The sequence below is a fragment of the Bos mutus genome, chromosome 4 (genome assembly GCF_027580195.1).
Source record: "Bos mutus isolate GX-2022 chromosome 4, NWIPB_WYAK_1.1, whole genome shotgun sequence".
NCBI lineage: Eukaryota > Metazoa > Chordata > Mammalia > Artiodactyla > Bovidae > Bos > Bos mutus.
In genome coordinates this window covers 58,020,633-58,044,710 of record NC_091620.1, presented here as the reverse complement: position 1 = coordinate 58,044,710, position 24,078 = coordinate 58,020,633, and the positions used below count along the sequence as shown (strand labels likewise).

Here is a 24,078-nt window from a genome sequence, read left to right as displayed (position 1 = left end):
AGCACAGCACAGCACAGTTGATTTACAACATCACATTGGTTTCAGATGTACAACATAGAGACTCAACATTTTTATAGATTACAGAGTGACCTCTTCATAGTTCCTGAACTCTTGGTGCCACTGGCTCCCAACTCAGAGATTAGACACACTGACCTGCTGAGTCCAGGCCCTAGCTGCAAATCAGGCTGGGAAAGCAAGCCTTTGTATTTCCAGTTTTCTCCATGGGTGTTAGACTCAGCTCCCCACCAAGTCCATAAGGAAGTAAACTTTCCAAGCATAGAAGGTGTGAGGTGGGAGGGATCTAAAAGAATGATAGCAAGATATAAGTCCCCTGAGTCCTCAAGAAAACAAAATACATTGACAAAAGGGGGTAAAAGGCCCAAGTATCATTTATATTTTTTGTATGTTTCATATCAAAACTATAGGTCCCCACTTGGAAACCAAAAAACAAACTTCACAGTTAGGCCTAGAACATGCAAAAGACCAAGGTCATGGGGGCAGCCACCAGGCTATTTGGAAACCTGGGGAAAAAGAAAATTTTTAATTTCCACATGGGTTGTTTTTAGGTGAAATAAGATGCCACTGCCACTCAGCTTGGCTGATACTAACCATAGAGGAGAGCTTGCAAATAATTAGAAGGCAGTGTGTAGCCAACTGCATACAGGTCTTCCCAACCATACTTACTCAGTGAGAAAGTACAAGAAGCAAAGATGCAATTAACACTAAAGATAAAGATCTATTTAAAAGATGGGTATATTTACAACTTGCATACCCAGACACTCTGTGGGTGGAGGCATGTACAGACATTTGTCTGTGGTCAGACAAGCAGGAATCTATGGACACGTGAGAAGCAAAAAAGATTTGCAAAAATGAGACTCGATAAATGATATTTGAACTAACAAAAGATAATTCCGAGTTCTTTGATCTCAAATTTGACATAAAGTCTGACTCACTGCGAGGGTTGCTCTGCACAAGGAAAATTAATTTTAAACTTAAACATTTTATAATTTATGGCCACTACTTTTGGGGACTTTTGTTTTTTTGTATAAACCAGCATCTGTGTTTTGGTTCTTAAACCAGGCATGCTCATATTTGTATATCTATTCATATAAGGACAACCTGTGATTTAAAGCCAGAGAATTGATTTATGCTTGAAAAATATAAATCATGGAGAAAGGCAAAACGAACTAAAATTATTCAGGGTGAGAATATAAGGTGGAAGGAGATTGAACTGAGGTCTCCAAACATACAGAGAGAGCCTCAGAGAGGTTCTGACAGGCTGTCTTGTAACTTCTACTAGAAAATACTTAGAAAAATGGGCATAAATTACAAATAAGGGATGTAGGTGAAGGAAGAGTATTGTGATAATAAGAACAGTTAAAAACTGGAATGACTAACAAAGAAAACTCTAGAATTTTATTCTCCGGAAATTTTAAAAACCGGAAATCGAAGTATCTAAGAGCTAACCTCACAAAGAATGCACTGGACCTTCATGGAGAAATGTTAAGCTTTATTAAAAGTTCCAAAAGAAAATGTAACTAAATAAAGAAAATATAGATGTTCTAGGAAAGGCTGACTTATCATTGTAATGATATCAGATTTTCTGAAATTTCACCTGTAAAGTCAATGTAATTCCAATCAAAATTCCAAAAGGATATTTGAGAAACTCAAACTGATTCTAAAACTTAAGTGTTTAGGGTTTTTTTTTCCCCCCGGCATGTACTCACTTCCTGTTTCTAGGCTTTGCTCCTCCCAGCCCTTCTGTGTGGAATGCCCTTCTACCTTTATTTCCTCAGCTATTAATAACTTCAGTCACCTTTCAAGACTCAGTTCAGGCTGCTTCTCCTCTATAAAGCCTCCTGAGGCCCTCCAGTTGGGCCAAAAGATGCATCCTCCACAGCTGGAGTTTACACCCTGATCTCAGTCAGCTATTGTCTGCTTGTAATTATCTCACTGCTGAACTGTGAGCTCATCAAAGGGCGGGGCTAGGGCATTCATCTCTGTCTGAATGCCTGGTACAGCCCGGCAGAGGACATGCTTAATGAACTGGAGAGCTTTCCTGTGAGATAACCCCCAGATGCCAACTCCCACTTACTGCGCACTACCTTGTACTGCCCAGGTGCTATATATATGCCTCTTACCCTCTTCACTGCCCAGCCAGTTTGCAGTGTCACAGGCCCTATCAAATGAGGTGGTCAAAGTTCAGTTGCTTAAGCAGCCTGCCCCAGGCCACAAGGCTAATAATGGGCGGGATTCCCGGTAGATTTGGCTCCAAAGCCCTTTCCAGACTCTGCCTGCTTCCCCCTTTCTTCTTATTGTTGGTGAGAGCCTGTGGCGTGCGGGTGTGCAGGATGATGACGAAACAGACACAACACTGGCCCTGTGTCTGTCCAGTGCGTCAAGAGGGTCGAAGCCTCCAACTGGTGGAGGAGCTGACAGGAGCCTGCACAAAAAGTGGACTCTCTTCACTGTCCCTCTGATCAGAACCTGACATGGGGAGCAGCCCCGTGGATGCTCCCGCCCCTTCCACAGGACCCATCCACACACCATATCCACGCGACCTCACCCACCAAACAGGAATTAGGCACCTGGAACAACCCCTCCCTTAAGCAGCCCGGGCTGCTTCTCAGAGCCGGGGCCCGACCCAGGGAAAGCGGTCCCAGTGAGACCATGGTCCCCATGGCCCCATGCCTGCTTCCTCTCTGGCACCACCCTAGGAGCCTATATCCCTGCCAGGCTCAGCGGCCAGGCTCTCATCTGACAGCTGCCTGCAGTTGGGGTCAGACACCCACCACCCCAGGAATCCAGAGCCGAGGCAGCCTCTCCTGTTCTCTATGGTTAGGGAATTTTTTAAGCCGAAAAACACAGAGGGAGAGTTACCTGACCAGATGCCCCAATATTAACAACAATGTGGCAACAACACCCAAGCATAGGAGTTGACACACATCAAATGTGATACGCACGTATGACAAAGGATAATAAAGGTCCTGGACAAATCAGTGGGTAAAGAACAAGTTGTTGGTGCCTGGGACTAAAAAAAAACAAAAAAAAAACTGTATCTGTACCTCACACCTACTCAAAGATAGACTCCAGACAGAGTGAAAATTTAAATGTGAAGGATAAAATTACACAACTGAGAAGCTAAGAGGAAACTGTAAGAGTGAACTTGGGGTAAGATGGATTTGTTAAATAGCATCCAAAAGATAACTGATACATTTGTGCTGTGCTTAGTCGTTCAGTAGTGTCCAACTCTTTGGGAGCCCATGGACTATAGCCCGCCAGACTCCTCTGTCCATGGGGATTCTCCAGGCAAGAATACTAGAGTGGGTTGCCATGCCCTCCTCCAGGGCATCTTCCCAACCCAGGGATCAGACCCAGGTCTCCCGCGTTGCAGGCAGATTCTTTACTGTGTGAGCTACCAGGGAAGCCCAAGAACATTGGAGTGGGTAGCCTAACGCTTCTCCAGCGGATCTTCCCAACCCAGGAATCAAACTGGGGTCTCCTGCATTGCAGGCGGATTCTTTACCAGCTGAGCTACCAGGGAAACCCTTGATAGATTTAACTACAGCAAAATTAAGAATTTCTGTTGTTTGTAGGGCACCTCAAAGTTAACAGAAGGTGATAAAGTGTGAGAAGAGCTTTGCAATCTCTGAGACCAAAACAGGGACTGGCATCTAGAAGGTGCATGAACATTTTAAAACAACTGGGGGTGGGGAGGCAACTTCAAATTTTATAATACGCGCAAAAGTTGTCCCCCAAAGAGGGAATCCAAATGGTTGGAAAAGTATGTGAAGGCCATAGTGGCCTCATTGGTAGCAGGAAGTGCAGGCAGCCTGGTTTCCGTCAACCGGTGATAGACAGGTACATGGAGCGCCTACCCGTCCATGTGGCCAATGATTAAGCAGCAGTCAGGACCAAAGAACTAGCTTGAAATCATAAAAACACATGCTTTTTTGTAGATGAAACTTCCATTTTTCAAAGATATGTCTAAGGACATATATTTAACACTTTGCACTGGGAATCTATGGGAGGGGAATGAATGGGGATAGAGATGAAGAAGGAAAGACAATTTTTAAATAAATCCAAATAGAAGTGGAACCTAGCACGGATGGAGGATAGGGTGCCATAAACTGAAGAGTCTAATGATTTAACACTCTATAGCTTGATTCAAAAGAATAAGGAAATAAACATTATACATATCATTTCATTTGTCTTGGGGGACTCAGTCCTGTGGGAGGTGCTCCTCCAAGGTTCTTTCCTGGCCCAGCATTCTGGAATTTGCAGATATTGTCATGAACTAGGCTTCAGTAGTATGCGACTCAAGAACTTCCAGATGAACAAGCTGGATTTAGAAAAGGCAGAGGGACCAGAGATCAAATTGCTAACATCTGTGGGATCACAGAAAAAGCGAGGGAATTCCAAAAAACCATCTACTTCAGCTTCATTGATTATTTGACTGTGTAAATCACAACAAACTGTGGAAAATTCTTTAAGAGATGGGAATACCAGATCACCAGACCTGCCTCTTGAGAGATCTGTATGCAGATCAAGGAGCAACAGTCAGAACTGGACACAGAACACCACACTGGTTCCAAATTGGGAAAGGAGAACGCCAAGACTGTGTACTGTCACTCTGCTTATCCAACTTATATGCAGAGTACATCATGCAAAGTGCCGGGCTGGATGAAGCCCAAGCTGGAATCAAGATTGCTGGGAGAAATATCTATAACCTCAGATATGCAGATGACACACAGTTATGGCAGAAAGTGAAGAGGAGCTAAAGAGCCTCTTGATGAAGGTGAAAGAGGAGAGTGAAAAAGCTGGCTTCAAACTCAACATTCAAAGAGCTAAGATCATGGCATCTGCTCCCATCACTTCATGGCAAATGTGTGTGCTAAGTCGCTTCAGTTGTGTCTGACTCTTTGTGACCCCATGGACTGTAGCCCACCAGGCACCTCTGTCCATGAGATTCTCCAGGCAAGAAAACTGGGTGGGTTGCCTTTTCCTTCTCCAGGGGATCTTCCCAACCCAAGGATCAAACCCATGTCTTCTGTTTGGGCAGGTGGATTCTTTACCACTAGCACCACCTGGGAAGCCCTCGTGGCAAACAGATGGGCAAACAACGGGAACAGAGACAGGCTTTATTTTCTTGGGCTCCAAAATCACTGCACATGGCGACTGTAGCCATGAAATTAAAAGACACTTGATTCTTAGAAGAAAAACTTACATGACTCTAAGAAAACTCCAGGAGATAGTAAAGGACAGGGAAGCCTGGCATGCTGGAGTCCATGGTTTGCAAAAAGTTGGACAGAACGGAGGGACTGAACAACAGCAACAATCTCTAAACTGGCTTCCCAGGTGACTCAGTGGTAAAGAATTTGCCTGCCAGTGCAGGAGATGTGGGTTTGATCCCTGGGTCGGGAAGATGCCCTGGAGTAGGAAATAGCAACCCTTTCCCATATTCTTGCCTGGAAAATTCCATGGACAGAGGAGCCTGGCGGGCTATAGCCCATGGTGTTGAAAAGAGTCAGACACAACTGGGTACTCAGGTATGCACGTACGCATATCCAATTCACCCTTCACAGCAATTCTTGGCATACATCACTTTTGACTTTGGGAAAAAGTAAAAAAAGCACTCAAGTTCCATCCAAAACACATAACTTGAGTGTGAAAATCAAAGGACACCAAGTACTTCTCAAGGACAGTGTTACAACTGCAGGGGAGCCAGACTGCTCCAGGTAGAATATGTAACGAAGCGCACCAAATGGAATCCTCCAGGTTCCGTCTTCAATAGGGGGATTGTTTCCATAGGACAACAGGCAGTTTTTCTGTTACAAAACAATTATTCCAGGTTAGGCTCTGGTATAATGAACCTGTGTCTCAGAAGCAAGGAAGAGGGGAAATAATGGAGTGAAAAGGGAGTCAGCACCAAGGTATTTTATATTTTATCAGCTTGGAAACAGGTGTTGAGAACAGGTGACCCAGCTCTAAACAGACTGTTCTCCAAAGAAGATATATAAATGCCCAATGAACACATGAGAAGATGCCAAAAATCACAAGTCATCAGAGAAATGCAGCTAAAACCCTTAATGAGATACCACTTCATGTCAATTAATGTGGTTATAATAAAAAAGAAGGAATAACAAGTGTTGGGGAGGATGTGCAGAAAAGAGGAGCCCTCAGATATTGCTGGTGGGAATGTAAAACGGTTCAGCCATTCTAGAAAATGGTCTAGCAGTTCCTCAAAGGGTTAAACATTGAATTACCATGTGACTTAGCAACTCCACTCTTAGGTATATACCCAAACGAAATAAAAACATATGTCATACATAAACTTGTCCACAAGGATTCATAGCAGCATTATTTACAATAGCTAATAACTAAAAACAAACTAAATGTCCATCAGCTGATGACTGAACAAAGAAAATGAACGTATTAGTCACTCAGTCATGTCTGACTCTTTTCGACCCCATGGACTACAGCCTGCCGGGCTCCTCTGTCCATGGAATTTTCCAGGCAAGAATACTGGAGTGGGTTGCCATTCCCTTCTCCAGGGGATCTTCCTGATCCAGGGACTGAACCCAGGTTTCCTACATTGCAGGCATAAATGAGGTACATCCCTATAATGGACTATTATTCAGCCATAAAAAAGAAATACACATGCTACAACATGGATGAATCTAAGTAAAAAAAAAAAAAAATCCAGATACAGAAGACCATATATTATGTAATTCCATTTATATAAAATGAACTGGACAGGAAAATCCACAAAGACAGAAAGTAGATCAGTGGTTGCCTCGGGCTGGGAGAAGGGGTGTGACTACCGGTATGGAGTTTCCTTGTGGGTGAAACAAATGTTCAGAAACAGTGCTGAGGGCTGCACAACTTTGTGAATATACTAAAAACCAAACTGTACATTTTAAAAGGGTAAATTGCATTGTATGGAAATTATATCTCAATTTAAAAAAAATCTTGTGTCCCCAAAGCCTGACCTCACTTGATGATGGAACTGGATGACTTCCTCAAGCGCCGGCTGGGCCCCATTCCAGAAAGTACCCCCTCTGAAACTTGTCTCTCACACTTCCTAGACACAAAATGTTTAGGAAAGAAATGTCCCCTTCCTTAATCCCCTGGTGCCATCTCTAGGTTTATGGATTCTCTGCATCTGAATGTAAACGACTTTGGGCTCTGAGTAATTCTGCCCAGCTTTGAACTCCTGCTCTACACCCACCAACTATGTGGCTCAGGCAAGTTTACTTAAATTATTTGAATTTCCTTATGTGTAAGGTGGGAATACTTTGCCAACCTCACTGGGATGGTGCAAAGATTAAATTAGTTAATGAATATAAAAGGCTGAGCAACAGCACATGGGGTAAAGTAAACAGTAGATGCCAGGGGTCATTTCTCCTTTCCACAAATTCTCAAGTGCTATTGTGCTGAAACTAGGTTGTATGTACAGTCTGGGGTGCGGAAGGCATCATGCAGGCAATGACAACAGAATGACTGTAACGCGAGGGGAAACACAGCCCGATAGGGGAGCCCGTGACTGGGATGCTTAACAGTAAGTCAGGGACAGCTGAAGGTGAGTAGGCTTCAGAGGTCCCTCCGAATCATGCCTCTCCACAGCAATGCTAAAGGGCACTAAAATTCTGAAGGGCAGACCAACTCATGTGCACCATTACTGGTAGCCAAGGGCAAGCAGAGAATTTGGCAAACTGGAGCTGCTGCCTTGGTGGGGGTAGGTAGAAGGTTTGGTCACTGCTCGTGTTTCAGGAGAAAACCGAGTTGGAAAGAGAGAAGTTCAAAGGAAACAAATCTTAGTCCCTAACTGCTGGCGCATACCTGCTATTGCCCAGCCAGAAAGCCATTTCTCTTGTCCAGTAGACTGTCACTCCAATAACTCCAAGGCAGCTTTCTCCAGCTTTAAACTCTTTGTTAAACAAATACTTGAAATCATCACTGCCCCAGGAAAAACCAGGAGGAACAGGTTCCTCACAAGTAGCCAAAGAGGAAGTTCTTGAGCAATTTTTCTTACCCTCCTCTTGTTATGGGCTGAATCAGGTCCTCCAAAAGTCATATGTTGGAGTCCTAATCCCCAGTACTCTAGCATTTGGATGCCATTAGAGTAGCCCCAATCCAATAAGACTGATGTCCTTTTAAGAAGAGGAAATTTGGGGACTTACTTGGTGGTCCAGTGGCTAAGACTCTGCGCTCCTAATGCAGGGGCCCTGAGTTCGATCTGTGGTCAGGGAACTAGATCCCACATGCCACAACTCAAGCCTCCGCATGCCGCAACGAGGATCAAAGATCCTGCGTGCTGCAACTAAGGCCTGATGCAGCCAAATAAATAAATATTAGGGGGAAAAAAGAGGCAATTTTAACAGGCAGGTATCCAGGGAAGACTACATGAAGACACAGGGAGATGACAGCTATCTACAGGCCAAGGAGAAACCAACTCTATTGACACCTTGATCTTGGACTTCCAGGCTCCAGAATTATGAGAAAATAAATTTCTTTTGTTTAAGCTGCCCAATCTGTGCTCCTTTGATATGACAGCTCTAGCAAACTAATACAATCTTACCTACAAAAACAACTGCTTTTCCTTCTCTGAATTGAAGGACGTTTGGTAGAAATAGTGACCATCTTCCCTCTCTGTACAAAAACCCTCAGAGTTGGAAGGGACTTTCGTGATTCAGAAGAACTGAGTACGTTTAAGTATATAGCCTTTACCAATATAAACAGTCAAGAAAAATGCCACAGTTGCTTTGATACACAGATACTGTATGTGGAATCAGGGGTTATGGTGATCACACATTCTTATCTTTCACTCATTACCTGGTTTATTTTTATATCTTGCTTTGGTAGATCAAGAAATTCTTGATTTTCATAGATTAGATAAATGGTTACAAATAGTAACATTTTAATTATATTTTTTAATTGATTGATGATTGCTTTACAATATTGGTTTGATTTCTGTCATACATCCACATGAATTAGCCAGAGGTGTGCATATGTCTCCTTTCTCTTAAATCTCCCTCCCACTTGCCACCCTTTCCCACTTCTCTAGGTTGTTACAGAACCCCAGTTTGAGTCCCCGGAGTCTGATGAACATATTCTCAAGGCAGCAGTGGAGATGCAGACATAGAGAACAGACTTATGAACAAGGGCTGGGGAGAGGAAAGAGAGGGTGAGATGAATGGAAAGTAGTATGGAAGCATATACACTAACATATGTAAAATAGTAACATTTTGAACAACCGTCTTAGAGTTTCAGATGCTCTTCAATTATTGAAAAGTTGAACAGACAGAAGCAACTTGTATTTCCAAGTTGAAACTCCAACAATATTTAAGTTGAAACTAACAATATCCAACTACCGCAAAATTGCACTCATCTCACACGCTAGTAAAGTAATGCTCAAAATTCTCCAAGCCAGTCTTCAGCAATACGTGAACCATGAACTTTCAGATGTTCAAGCTGGTTTTAGAAAAGGCAGAGGAACCAGAGATCAAATTGCCAACATCCGCTGGATCATTGAAAAAGCAAGAGAGTTCCAGAAAAACATCTATTTCTGCTTTATTGACTATGCCAAAGCCTTTGACTGTGTGGATCACAATAAACTGTAGAAAATTCTGAAAGAGATGGGAATACCAGACCTCCTGACCTGCCTCTTGAGAATCCTGTATGCAGGTCAGGAAGCAACAGTTAGAACTGGACATGGAACAACAGACTGGTTCCAAATAGGAACAGGAGTACATCAAGGCTGTATATTGTCACCCTGCTTATTTAACTTCTATGCAGAGTACATCATGAGAAACGCTGGGCTGGAAGAAGCACAAGCTGGAATCAAGATTGCCGGGAGAAATATCAATAACCTCAGATATGCAGATGACACCACCCTTATGGCAGAAAGTGAAGAGGAACTAAAAAGCCTCTTGATGAAAGTGAAAGAGGAGAGTGAAAAAGTTGGCTTAAAGCTCAACATTCAGAAAACAAAGATCACGGCATCTTGTCCCATCACTTCATGGGAAATAGATGGGGAAACAGTGGAAACAGTGTCAGACTTTATTTTTGGGGGCTCCAAAATCACTGCAGATGGTGACTGCAGCCATGAAATTAAAAGACACTTACTCCTTGGAAGGAAAGTTATGACTAACCTAGATAGCCTATTCAAAAGCAGAGACATTACTTTGCCAACTAAGGTCCGTCTAGTCAAGGCTATGGTTTTTCCAGTGGTCATGTATGGATGTGAGAGTTGGACTGTGAAGAAGGCTGAGCGCTGAAGAATTGATGCTTTTGAACTGTGGTGTTGGAGAAGACTCTTGAGAGTCCCTTGGACTGCAAGGAGATCCAACCAGTCCATTCTGAAGGAGATCAGCCCTGGGATTTCTTTGGAAGGAATGATGCTAAAGCTGAAACTCCAGTACTTTGGCCACCTCATGCGAAGAGTTGACTCATTGGAAAAGATTCTGATGCTGGGAGGGATTGGGGGCAGGAGGAGAAGGGGACGACAGAGGATGAGATGGCTGGATGGCATCACTGACTTGATGGATGAGTCTGAGTGAACTCTGGGAGTTGGTGATGGACAGGGAGGCCTGGTGTGCTGCGATTCATGGGGTCGCAAAGAGTCGGACACAACTGAGCAACTGAACCGAAATGAACAATATCCAAATATTACTGGCACTTTTACTGTTAATATTGGAAGCAACAAATCTAACACAATTTAAGATTACAAATCCACTCCAAACAGCCCTGCCTGGCATTTAACAGAGCCCAGCGTGTGAGTACTGTGACACCATGGTGTCTGACACAGTTTCACATGTATGAACATGAATTTAAAAATCGAACTTGAACATAAAATCTAGAACAGTTTAAAAAGATGGTGCAGAGTTATAAACTCAGGAAGATGTTTTATACACCACTGACTCTAGTCTACCTGCTTATTAAATCCCTCCCAGCTCACATTAGTGAGTTTCATAAGCAGGCTCTCTACCGCACTGAAGAAAATGCTGACTAGTCCAAGTCTTAAGTCAAAAAAATTTTTTAAAAGCTAATTACTCCTTCACCTCATATTTCTGAAAGTTGCAAAAGATTTGGGGAAAGAAACTGGACCAGTGAACTCTTGGCCTTATATTTTTGAGTCAATCTAGAAAAAATAATAGTCTATCAGTAACAACCCTCAGTCACTGCCACGGTCTGTAATATGTTGGGTTGGCCAATATATCCACAGCAAATACAGTCTCTAGACTACAGAAGTAATGTAACTTGGGCCAGGTACTAGTGCCCTTAAAAACACAAAAGAGATTCTCCTAACCAGCCTCTACCCAAGGGACCCGCTCAGCAGACTGCCCTCATCCCCTTCATCAAAGACGCTGGGAGCTGGGCACCCATGCCACGCTGAGTTCTCCCAGTTGATGAATTCCCCTTTCTCACATGCTCACCCAGGTCCAGCTGGGTCTGTCCCCAGACTTGTTCATGCCCATTGTGCATATTGCTATGGTCTCCTAACCGCGACATCGGCTGTCAAAACAGGAGTCTGAGCAGAAACAGAAGTTGCTTCTAAGAAAAGGAAGATGAATGTTTGGAAAGCTTCTATGAAAGCAAATTGTTTGAAGAAACTGCTGTAAAAACAGATGTGGGCAAGATGATTGTAAAAGACTGAAAAGTAGTAAAAATATAGTATTGCATACTCAGATTGCTTTGCAAATATCCTTGCTCCACTATGAAACTCGAACCAAGTTGGTTAGAGAGCACTTAGTTGAGTAAAAAGGCTGGGGTAATGAATAAAACACAAAGTTGTGGAAAAGCATTAATGAACTAAATACTTTATCATCACACCTTGGAATCTAATTGCTTAGGTTATAATCCAAGCTCCATCACCTAAAAGGTGTATGACCCTGGGGAAAATTACTCAACCTCCCTGAGCCGTCACTTCTGCACGTGTAGGAGGACTGATGATGATACCCAAAGGAAAGCTACTTAGCCCTGGACATCAGCCACAGCAACTATCAGTGTTAACTATCATTGTTTTTGTTCTTAGTACAACTACTGCTACCACAGTTGTGGACACTGAACACAATTACTATTATGTGGGGGGAGGGACATGCAGTATTTTCACGTTTAAAATGAGTCCTCAAGTTAAAAACGACTTTGCAACTTTGCAAAGAACTCACCAGTAAAATGACACAATGAACTGCAGCTGCAGGGGTCGCCCACCAAACACAGAGAGACGAAGCCCCAAATTTACTGGCAGTCGTGTCTGACTCTCCACGACCCTGTGGACTGTAGCCCACCAAGCTCCTCCGTCCGTGGGATTTTTCCAGGCAAGAGTACCGGAGTGGGTTGCCATTTCCTCCTCCAGGGGATCCTCCCAGCTCAGGGATCGAACCTGAGTCTCCTAGATCTCCTGCAGGTAGATTTTTTTAACCACTGAGCCACCTGGGGAAGCCCAATCACTGGTACTGAGAGGCCACTAAAACTTTTACTTTTTCCTCATTTAAGGAAAGAGAGAATGCAAAAATACTTAAGTCAGACTCAATTTGCTTAATAAAAACACATTCTAGAGAATTTTTTTTTTGTAACAGATAATTGGATCAGTATTTTTTAAAACAGCAATTTTATCTAACATCTCCCACTTTAAAAGACACCATGATTTCAGCATTAGTTGAGAAAGACCAAGTACTGATTTCATTCTCTAGCTTTTGGGTGAGCAAATAGGATTCAGATCCCTGCAACACAATAAAACCACACCCCAAATACAACCTTCAATGTGGCCATGTAACAACATTCTCATGGCTTCAGCATCGCATTTCAGGAGTTTACAGCAGCCTCTAGATAAAGTAATTGAAGGCCCAGCTTAACAGCTTAATCAGGTAATGGCTAAATCAAAATAGAACTCGCTAGAAACAAGGGTTTGTTGGAAACAAAAAAACAAAGCAACAGAGGTAGAGAGCTGTACTCAGTAAAGAAAACTCAGGGTTTCTTTCCCCAGTAGTTTAGTAGGAGTCAGGACTTCTTAATAAAGAACTGCTTACTCTGAGCACATCTCCCCAGGGTTCCTATCCGCTGGAGTCCAGTTGTTTGGCAGTTGTCAATCAAAACATTACAATAAGAACTGCTGTCCAGCTGAGGCCTGTGTACAGTCATCAGGAATAGGATAGGCAAGTTTCTAAGTTCCTAAATCTCTGTTGAGAACTGCAAGCCTGCAAGCAGAGCAGGGCATTTCTGCATAATATCCTGGATGTTTTGAAAAGAGCACAGGTGTGGAATTTCCACTCAGCTGTACATGATAACACAAAGACCAGGGTGTCCATGAGGAACACATCAAATATCAGTGAAATGCATGATTTTGTTACTGGCAGAGATTGTTAAGAACTCTGAGATAAAATCTTTTGTAAGATTGGGTAATTTTGAAATAAAAATAACACATACCACAGTGCTATTCTCTACCACGGAGCTCCTCGTCTGAATGATTCACACCTTGAGCCTGTGCAAGTCGGGAACTGACTGACTTCCTCCTCCTCACCTGATGGCTGCGTGGGGAGTTGCTGATATTCACCTTCACCCTGATGGCCACTACTCCTGCTGCTCAGAACCTGGCCTCCTCTCCAGACTAATTCCTTTCCAACCACCTTGATCCTGTCCCCACATCCCTTCCCTATGCTGAGCTCTCCATCCGCCTCCAGAGCCAGGCAGACAGGTACCAGACCCCTGGGCTTACGCTTGGCCTCTTTCTTCAAAACAGACACGGACCCGGTAAGCACCTGAGAATGTGTCTCCTTGTGAGACTGTGAGCTCCCTGACGTCACCCTGTGCCTCTGACCTCACTAGGTAAGTGCACTTAAATTCAATCCACGTTGAATTTAACTTCTGTAAATGTCTTTTGGGGTTTCCCAGGTGGTACAATGGTAAACAATCTGCCTGCCAGAGAGATGTGGGTTCAATCCCTGGTTCAAGAAGATCCTCTGGGAGGAGGAAAGAGCAATCCACTCCAGTATTCTTGCCTGGAAAATTCCATGAACAGAGGAGCCTCGTGGGCTACAGTCCATGGGGTTGCAAAGAGTTGGATGCAACTAAGCACAGCACAGCACAAATATATGGTTAGGCCGTTTAATATAGCTGTTCTCTTGCTCTGTATATCCCAGCTCGACCAATCTGTTCCACTCACATGTCTACCCAATCCTCTTCATTATGGGACTTAACTAGTCCCTGGTAACTGATGAGCCCACCTGACCTCAATTCTTCCCTATAATAGTAGCCTCCTTCTCTCCTAAGTACCAAAGATTGCTCTCATGTCTTGCCCTGCAGTCTGCCACACAAGGTGGGGTGTTGCTCCAGGACCCTTTGTGTAAAATCCTTGTCCAATAATTCACTGATGTCTCTGTTACTGTCCCCAGGCTCTTTCTTGGCCCATGGGGTGCAGTCCAGCACCTGGTCTACACAGAGGACCTCATGGCCTCTTTCTTCATCCACTGTGGACCAAGATCCCACATTTGTCCAGAGTGAGGCAACAGCAGACAGAGGGGTAAGGTCACCAAGCTGCATCATGCCGACTTAACGCAGAGGCATGTGAGTCAGCCTCCAGATTTCTTAAATGCCTCTGAGCCTGTCTTCTAGCAATCTACCCAGTTAATCTCCACAATATCCCAAACACAGGCAAGTCTTTTCAGTTTTTGTCTCTAAAAGATCTTCTTATCGCCACCCACTTCTGCTCCCCTGTCATCATCCTTTTCAGCCTGTATTCTATAATAGCCTCACTTAGTCAACTCCTAGGACACACTCCAAGAGACCCCCCAGCAGACAGAACAATCTGATAACAGCTAATTCATCAACTTCTGCTTCTAATCCTCTGCGGCCCCACCCACCTGGCCCTACCTCCCTCTCCAAGTGGAAGTGGAAGCCACCTTCCACTCCCGGAACTCTGGCTCTCTGTCTGAAGCAAGCTCTCTCAGGGCCTTTGCACCTGCTGGCTCCTCTAGTGAAGCACTCTTTCCTCCAACTTCTTCCATGCCTGGCTCCTTAGCTCCTCAGATGAGGCTTCCTTGACCCCCATCTACTCAGCAAGCCTCCATCACCCTCAGCTTTCACCACTATCTATAGGCATTTATCTGTGTACTGACTTGTTTGTCTTCCTGCCTAAAATGGAAACTCTGTAAGAGCACTGGCTTTGTCTTATCCTACACTTTATTACCAGAGCTTGGTACTTAGTGAGAGCTCAAAAAAATTCTGTTAAATGAATAAATAATAAAGGAATGAGTACCTTCTAGAAGAATCAATATTTTCAACACACCCCCTCTTCCCCACTACGAATCAGATCCCAGTGGGCCCAGCTTTCTGGAATGACAAAAGGAAGAGCTGTCCCTTTGGTGAAATAAGCCCTGCGTCTGCTCACCCCAGGCCTTCCCTTCATTCACGCCCTCTTCTGTCATTAATCCTCAGCAGTCTTACTACTGACCACCTTTCTCTCTGGAAACCCAGAGCTCTCTGGCTCAGAAAACCGGAACACAGCCTTGGAGTGGAGCCAAGGTCGCAGACTCACACTTGAGGGTCCCAGTGCAAGGCGGTGGGGAACTGACACCCTCTGGAGTGCTCCACCTCTGGCCCAAAGCCCTGTCCTTCACAGGAACAAAAACAGGAAGGGAGCAGAGGTCTCCAGCGGCCTGAGAGTCTAGGTAAAGCTCTGATGCCTGGCCAGCCTGAGGCCGAAGAGAGGGAGGAAAGAGCAGGTGGGTGAGGGTCAGTCAAGGCCATGGAATTTGGGAAGAGATACCTCCATTCCCTGCTCTGAAATCAAACATGCCTGCCTTCAAAATCTGATTCCAACATCTTCGTTTCTGAAGGCCACACGGATGCTATTTAATCTCTCTGAGCCTCCGTTTCTACAGCTGTCAAAAGAGATTTGACAATTTCTACTTTAAGGCAACTGCTGGGCACTTTGCCCCAAGATGATATGTCTGGCTGCACCCACCAACCTTCAGTCCCTCAGGATGAGCCCATTACTCTTATTAAAAATTCAACCCGGTATCAGTCCTGCTCGGTGAATTTTGATAAAATGTGCAGATTTTTCCAAATGTTTTGAGGCTGAGCCATAAAAGCTGATTCACATTTCCTTAACTTGGTTTAAAAACAAGGCCAGTCTGACTCCCAAATTTAGCATATACATATACATAGCAGCCATTCAATACATGTTTTTCCATGAATGAATCAAACAACAAGATGGGCTGTATCTATACTGAGTCTATTAAGTCTGACAAACTAAAATCCCTTTTTTCACAAGGAGTGTGTGCTGTCATGCACTAATTCACCTTGTGCTTTGATACCACAAACAAACATGAGGCAAGAAAACCAATTCAGACCATTAAAAGACTCAAGACTTTGACACATTTCTTTCTGATGGAGACCATGGGAAAATGTGCAAGTGGGATGCTAAACTCCTTATTTCTTCTGGAGATTATCTGTCAGCTCCTACAGCGCTTATGCTTTCAGAAACCAAAAGGACTGTTCAAAATTGAACAATTCCTCAGCAAAAAAACAAAGAGTAAAATTCAAACAACCTTCTCAAAATCACGAATTATCGGGAGATGCAAGTTAAAATCACAATGAGATATTTCCTTACACCTGTCAGAATGGCTATCATCAAAAAGACCACAAATAACAAATGTTGACAAGGATGTGAAGAAAAGGAACGCTTGCGCACTGTTGGTGGGAATGTAAATTGGCATAGCCACTACGGAAAACAGTATGGAAGTTCCTCAAAAAACTAAAACAAAAACTACTATGTGACCCAGCAATCCCACTGCAGGATACAGATCCAAAGAAAAAGACAGATGTATCTGTATGTTCATTGGAGCAATGTTTACAATAACCAAGATATGGAAGCAACCTAAGTTCCCACTGATAAATGAATGGATAAAGACGTTGTATATGCATAGAGACACACACACACACACACACACACACATAATGGAACATTACTCAACCATGAAAAGAATGAAATTTTGCCATCTGCAACAACATGGATGGACTTGGAGGATATTATGCTAAGTGAAATAAGTCAGACAGAAAAAGACAAACACTATATGTGGAATTTCCCTGGAGAAGGAAATGGCAACCCACTCCAGTATTCTTGCCTGGAGAATCCCAAGGACAGAGGAGCCTGGCAGGCTACTGTCCATGGGGTCGAAAGAATAGGACGCGACTCAGTGACTAAACTATTACTACTATACGTGGAATTTAGAAAACAAAGCAAATTAACAAACATAGCTAAACACAGAGTCATAGAGACAGAGAACACACAGTTGCCAGAGGGGAAGTGGGGGAGAAGAGAAATAAGTGAGGGAGATTAACAGGTAGAAACTTCAAGTTACAAAAGAAGTAAGTCACAAGTACAGTGTTCAGTGTGGAGAATACAATCAATAATGATATAGTATCTTTGTACAGTGACAGATCATAACTAGACTTATCATGGTGATCATTTTGAAATGTATAGAAATATTGAATCATTATGTGGTACATGAGGAACTAACAGTGTTATAGGTCAAGTTCCCTTCAAAAAACAAACTCACTCCTAGGAAAAGAGATCAGATTTGTGGTTACAAGAGGTGAGGCATAGAGGGAGGGAAAGTTGGATGAAGGTAGTCAAAAAGTACAAATTTCCAGTTAAAAGGTGAAAAAGTACTAGGGAGACAATGTATAACATGATTAACGTAATTAGCACTTCTGCATGTAATCCATGAAAGTTGTTAGGAGAGTAAATCCTAAGAGCTCTCATCACAAGGAAAAAATGTTAATTTTTTTTTTTTTCTATTTCTTTGATTTTGTACCTATATGAGATGACAGATTTTTACTAAACTTATTGTGGTCATCATTGCATGACATCTGTGAGTCAAATCATTATGCTGTATACTTTAAACTTCTACAGTTCTATATGTCAGCTATATCTCATTAAAACTGGAATAGAAAAAAATAAACAATCTTCATTCCATATCTGGGCTATCATCAAATTTTGCAAGAGTATTTAGCAGAAGCATTCCTCTTTTAGACTTGCTCCATAAATCCTGAAAACAAGAAAAACATTGCCTAAGATTGACACTCGGCAAAGGAATCTGATGAAACCTGTCAGTTCTGTGCCACAGCAAGACATCCTTGAAGGTTCCTGGTAATCGTGATTATTGAGCTTTCTGCTCTATCTCAGGCTGCATGTGCAAAACATGATTTCTTGTAGCTCATACACACTTGTCCACCAAGGCAGCAGCACCTCAGGGCCAAAAAGACTCCATCCTGTTAGAGTCTCAGCCAGGTACGTTTTAGTCTAAGAAAAGACACACAAACCCACAGAGAGGAAAACAAGAGCCAGCTATTCCCTTTGCAAAAAAAGTGCCCAAGGGTTTGTGTTTCTCTGTGTGTATGTGTGTGTTTTACATTAGCTACATTTATCATATGGAAAAACTGAGACTTCGAGAAGTTAAGGAATTTCACCAATTTAACACATACAGAGGTGGAGCTGGGGGTTTTCTTTTCTTTACAATGAATTTAATGTATGAAAATAGGACTAGTACACAATTTGGCAAATGCCCCTGGTTAGGCAGCGTGTGGAATGTCTGAACAAGAGGCAGGATAAAAATAAGGTGCTTATAAAATGGCACACTTGCAAAGAGCACAGGTCTAAAGTCAGAAGGTTCTGGGTCCTAGTCCCAGCTGACATACTAATGAGCTGTGGGATACAGGCAAGTCACTTAACTTCTTCGGTTTTAGTTTCCTTACTCAAAGGTGGAGACTCAATAATAAAAGCATGCATTACCTACTTCCCAGAGTTACTGAGAAAGCTGTGAAAATACAAAGGCACATTCAAAAGTCACATAACTACTATAATATATATATTATATATATGTATATGTGTGTGTGTATATAAAGAGCACCCCAAAAATTACCTGCATCCATTCTTGCTCAAATTAAATTTCTTTCCTCTTGCTAATAAAAGGATCGATTGGAATGTGAGATAATTTTGTGAATCAGGATGAACACAGCTCCTGGAGAATGTACACTGCTGTTTTGAGGACATGTGATCCACTCCGTCACAACCAGGCATCTTTCAGTGCCCTAACCAATGGATCCATTCCAGTTCTGCAGGGAGTCAGGCCCTAAGCCAATTACTTCAGGTTTACCAAACACTAACAAGGTGCTTAGAGTGCCCAGAACACTGAACACATCACGAACAGGCAAAAAGAAACACCAACCCACAGGACAACAGATGCGGCCAAGTGTGAGAAATATGATGGCGACACAGGCCACATTTAAAGCGGCTGCCAGATGCTCCCTTCTACACCCTTCTGGGTAAGCTCTTCCTGAATTCTCACTTGAGGACAATAGTCAACCGTCTTCAACAAATCATCACCCCCTAGGAAATCTAAAGAAGAGACACCAGGACAAATCCCTCACTGGGCAAGTTACCTCTCTTTCTTGGCGTTCCTGGTTGACCCGGTCCGGAGCCCACTCTGAAGTCAGCTGTTTCCTGTTCACTCTCCCATTTTCCACCCTTCACATTCATCTGTTCTAGAACCTAAGTAAACCCTTCAAACTCTGTCCAAAAAGACCACCACATGGTTGAATAACTACAAGGATGATCAGAACCATCAAAGAAAATATACCTAGAAAGCGCTGCCTGGACTCACCGGACTTGTCAGAAAAGACACTTCAGGGAAAACATTCACAGAGCAGCTCACAGGACATCTGACTGCCAACACACAGTACAACAAGGTGCAAACTTTATTGCGTATCAGAACCACCCAGAGGTTGCGGAAAACCCAAGGTTCCCGTGGCAGTTGCTGATGCTGGTTTCCAGAGACCACACTTGAAAAATCTGTCATGGTAAGTGGGCAAGGGCTACCCAGTCGGTCATCCCCATGGGGGCAACTTCAGCTCCTGATTCATCCTCCTCCATCCCCAAAATAAGCCTTAAGAAAACTCATAATAGGAATTAAACAGTCAGCCCTCCGCCTCCCTTCTCCTTGCCCAGATGCACAGCCATGCGGCCATGGATGAAAAGAACAACTGTCCAGTCATTCCGCACAGGTTATCTCCTGGGTTGAGTCCTATTCTCCCCTGTGTACTACACGATTTTGCAAAAGGAGTGAGTTATGATGCAAAATAGAGGATGTGGAGTTGCAGGAAGTGCATTCGGGTTCCCCAGGTCCCATTCCCTGAGTGGTGCAAGTTCCTAACACTCAGTGACAGAGCACGCCAGTGGAACAGTGCCAGGGAAATGCTTTGACCCGGTTTTCTCCTCACTCATTTTTCCTGATGCTCTGCCACAATGCACTGTGATTTCCCGCCGAGAACTCACTTCATGTCACCAACAACCCAGTGCAAAAAAAACAGTGTGTGGTCCCAAGCATACTGCATCTCAAGGCAGAAGTGGACGTGGGGTGGGGGGTGGTGTGGAATGGTGGCAGGGCCAATTCCCTTCAGAGCAGGGTCCGTATGGACATGAGTTTGGGTTTTGCCTTGGAAGGGACTATTAGAAATATTTCTTTCCTTCCCAAAGTTGATTGTGTTATATAATGCACTATTTCACAGCGGGAATTACTGCTACAATAATATTGTTTTGTTTTAGGGAGTGTCAACGGAAGTTCCCACAGAGAGTAGCGTTGTAAATAAGGTAAACACTCAGAGATAAGAGGGCATCATACGACTCTCTTCTTCTATGGTTCAAATGTAGAAATCTGGCCAGTGTTCACCATACAATCAGCTTGGCCTTTTCTGGCCCTCAGACAGGGGAGGTTTACATATATTTGGGGCTGTAACTGTGGGCCTAAAAACCACCTTCAGGCTAAATAAGGAAAAAGAATGAAGGGTGATTCATTTGCAGCATTTTGGTAAATATATTTACATAGCGTGTATGTTTGCAAATACCTGGTCTTTGCAAAGATTTTTCTGGACACAAATTAGCATATTTGGTAGAACAAATGTGACTTTGCCTCCCAAGAAAAAAAAAACTCTGACTAACTCTTTCACCCATGCAGAAGGGCAACAATTCCCAGGCTGTGAGTGCTTCATTTGGTGTAAACCCCATGAAGTCTTGGAAGTCAAACATTTTCCAAAGCAGTAATACTAATACAGTTTCCACTGACCCCAAATTTAGGAATTAATCTCAGACATACCCACAGAGTCAGACACAACTGAAGCGACTTAGCAGCAGCAGCAGCAGCATACCACGTTCAAGATACAGACTTCAAGTCCAGATAGCTCTATTTAGAAAATCCTGGAGCAGGAGAGCTCAGCCACTCAGAATACTGCACCATATTGGCTGTGGCCTCAAGCCCACTGATTTAAAAATCTTGCACTCTCCAGACCCGCCCCCAAATCCACTCATTTGCATGCACAGATGAGGCCATGCAAGAGCTGCCTTCATACCCAATGTCCTTGCTTGTTCTTATCCTCACCTGTTTTCCAGGAGCGTCATGCACACCACCTCTCGCACCCCGGGGTTGTTGGCCTTCTCCACCGAACAGCCCTGCAAGTTCCAGGTGGCCAGCCTCAGCACAGGCCGCCCGTCCCTCGTGCCCCCGAAGGCCTCCACCGAGGGCCTAGTGGAGATGATCTGCGTGGGGCCCCCAGGCGGCAGGTCTAGGTCTTCACTCTGCAAGCTTAGTGAGGTGGGGCTGGGGTGAGGCTTGGCGGTGAAGGTCAGACCGCCGTTGGTGTGGGTGGACGGAGGCCTGGACCTCTCGGCAAACACCTGGTGCCGTATCCTGTCCAGGAAGGCGGCATTGATCCCGCCCATCCTCACCAGGTCCTCCACGCTGCGGAAGGGCCCATGTTCACGGCGGTAGTCCACGATGCTGACGGCCATCTTCTCCGTGAGGCCCCGCACGCTCATGAGCTGAGCCGGGGTGGCTGTGTTGATGTTGACACGCGGGGTGAGGGGCACGGCAGCGGCGGTGGCCAGGTGGTGAGGCTGCTGCTCTGCCATCAAGTCCCTCCTCAGGGAGCTGGGGGAGTGCTGCGCCGAGCTGCCCTTGCTGCTCACACAGATCTCAAACTTGACCTGCTCCAGCTTGGTGGCACCCACGCCACTGACCAGTGCCAGGTCCTCCACTTTCTTGAAGCCACCGATGTACTCGCGGTACTCCACAATGCTCCGTGCCACCGCGCGCGTCACCCCCGGCAGGGTCATCAGCTCCTCCTCCGTGGCGGTGTTGATGTTAAGTCTCTCCTGGTTGACCAGGATGTTGCTGAAGTTGCAGGCTGCGCTGAACTTGCGACTATGGGACAGGTCCGAGGGGTCCCGGGGGATGGAGCGGTGGCAGCCCAGGGTGCTCCCCATGGCAGGATCAGGAGGAGTCCAGGAAGCCTTTTGGCTAGGGAGGAAGCCCAGTAGACCTCACAGGCACAGAGGGAAGGTGCAGGATTCAGGGCATGAAATGGTTACCTAGACAAACATTAAATAACCTGCCCCGAGTGTCCAAAACTACCTTTCACTTGGCCACCTGGAAAACAAATAAACACAAATCGATTGAATCAGTTAATCAGTTTGCATTAGCACTCCCTACCTACAGCTTGGATTCTTAGCCAGGAGTCCAGGGCTGATGTCTGTCTGTGAACCTTAGGAAACACACACAAGGGGGCTGTCCCATGAGGATTTACCTCTAGTGAAGCCCAATTTTTATCACGTTAGGGTCAAAAAACGCTATAAGCAGCTTCTCCTGGAAGGAGACCTATCCCCACCAGCCTACTACACCTCTCCTCCTTGCCTCTCAACTCTTCCAGCACTGGGGCCATCTCCCCGCCTCCAGTCGCTTCCATTTAAACTCTCAGGCAAAAGGAAGTGGGCATCCCCACGCCCCCTACTCCTGACATTCAGCACCACCAGCAACTTTGAAATTCCATCCTCACTAGTGCGGGCACGGAGAAAGGGTTTATCATCCTCTACCACAGTTGGCGCCGTTCCTAGCGCCCCACCTCTCAGCTGCTCCTTTGGGGCGTCCTCCTTCCACCTGCGGCTCCGAAGCCTGAGCCCAGCCCAGGACAGCGCCGGCGCAGGTGCTGATCAGCGGCTGGCCGCGGGATCCCTCCCACGCCACCTCGGACCGCGCGTCCCAGCTGTTTCTGCTGGAGAAAACTCTTGAGTGCCTCTCCCAGAACCGGCAGGAGCTGCAGGGCTTCGCGGAGGCGGCAGCGGCAGTGAAATCCGGCCGCTGCGGCTGCACCAAGACTGGCGGCGCTGCCGCAGTTGCGTTCATCCAAACGAAAAGTCCTTCTCCCGACTCGGACGCGGTATCCGCAAGAACCGGGTCCAGAGCCCAGCACCAAAGCCACAGCCGCCGATCGCCGTCTGTGTCAAAGCCAAAGTCCCGGCCACCAGGCCCGCGCCTCCTCCCGCACTACGGCCACGCCTCCTCGCGAGCTCCAACCCCTCCTCCGGACTCCGAGGGCACGTGGGGGCGGGGCCGGAGCTCTAGCCCGGACACCAGGGCTTCAAACCCGAGAACGCGGGGCGGGCCCTGATGTTCAGGAGGCGGGGCCGCGGGGCGCGGGGGCGGTGCCAGGACGCGAGGTGGTTGGAATGCAAGGCCCAAGAGTGTGAGAGGCGGGGCTATGCTGCGAGAGGACTGGCCCCAGCGTGAAGAGGTGGTGATGGAACCCCGAAAGCCGAAGCAGGGCCTGAGCGGAAGGGGGCGGGCCCCGGGAGCGTGGAGGCGGGGCCGACGCCACCCGTGCAGCGGCGGGTCACCCGAAGGCTGTTCGGTCCGCTGCCCCAGAGCTCGGGTTGCTACCGGGGATCAAAGGCTGGCTGTACGGCATAGAGGATTTTTAGTCTCGCCCGAGGCGGGACTCTCCCGACAGCTTTTCGGTGGGCTGCAGCTAGGGGTGCGGCAAACGCTACCGGGCCGTCAGCCCAAATTTAGTCCGTCTTTGGGGCGTGGGGACAGGGCTAAGACACTCCCTGTGTGGGAGGCACACCTACGGGCCGGGAGCCTAGCCTGCGTTCTGAGAACATTCGAGGACTGAATGGGAACTTTTTATCTTCCGCCGCCCTCTTTCGTCCTCCTCTTTTCTTCCTTTTGTGTATTACCTTTACCC

At 45.4% G+C, this 24,078-nt stretch overlaps 1 protein-coding gene across 4 annotated transcripts in view; it reads right to left on the bottom strand.

Annotated features, from left to right (window-relative positions):
- The window catches only part of EEPD1 (endonuclease/exonuclease/phosphatase family domain containing 1), a 176,073-nt gene extending 152,692 nt beyond the window's left edge, over positions 1-23,381 (bottom strand). The window contains exons 1-2 of one of the 4 annotated variants that reach the window (XM_070369527.1): positions 22,957-23,381; positions 21,438-22,484 (exon numbers count right to left, since the gene is read on the bottom strand). In XM_070369527.1, the coding sequence (XP_070225628.1) occupies positions 21,438-22,321 (884 nt within the window). In that variant the 5' untranslated portion in view covers positions 22,322-22,484; positions 22,957-23,381. Of the gene's footprint in view, positions 1-21,437; positions 22,485-22,890 lie in introns of all 4 variants that reach the window. The other 3 variants (XM_070369529.1, XM_070369526.1, XM_005889103.3) reach the window with 3 other exon arrangements.
- Positions 23,382-24,078: the final 697 nt, after the last annotated feature.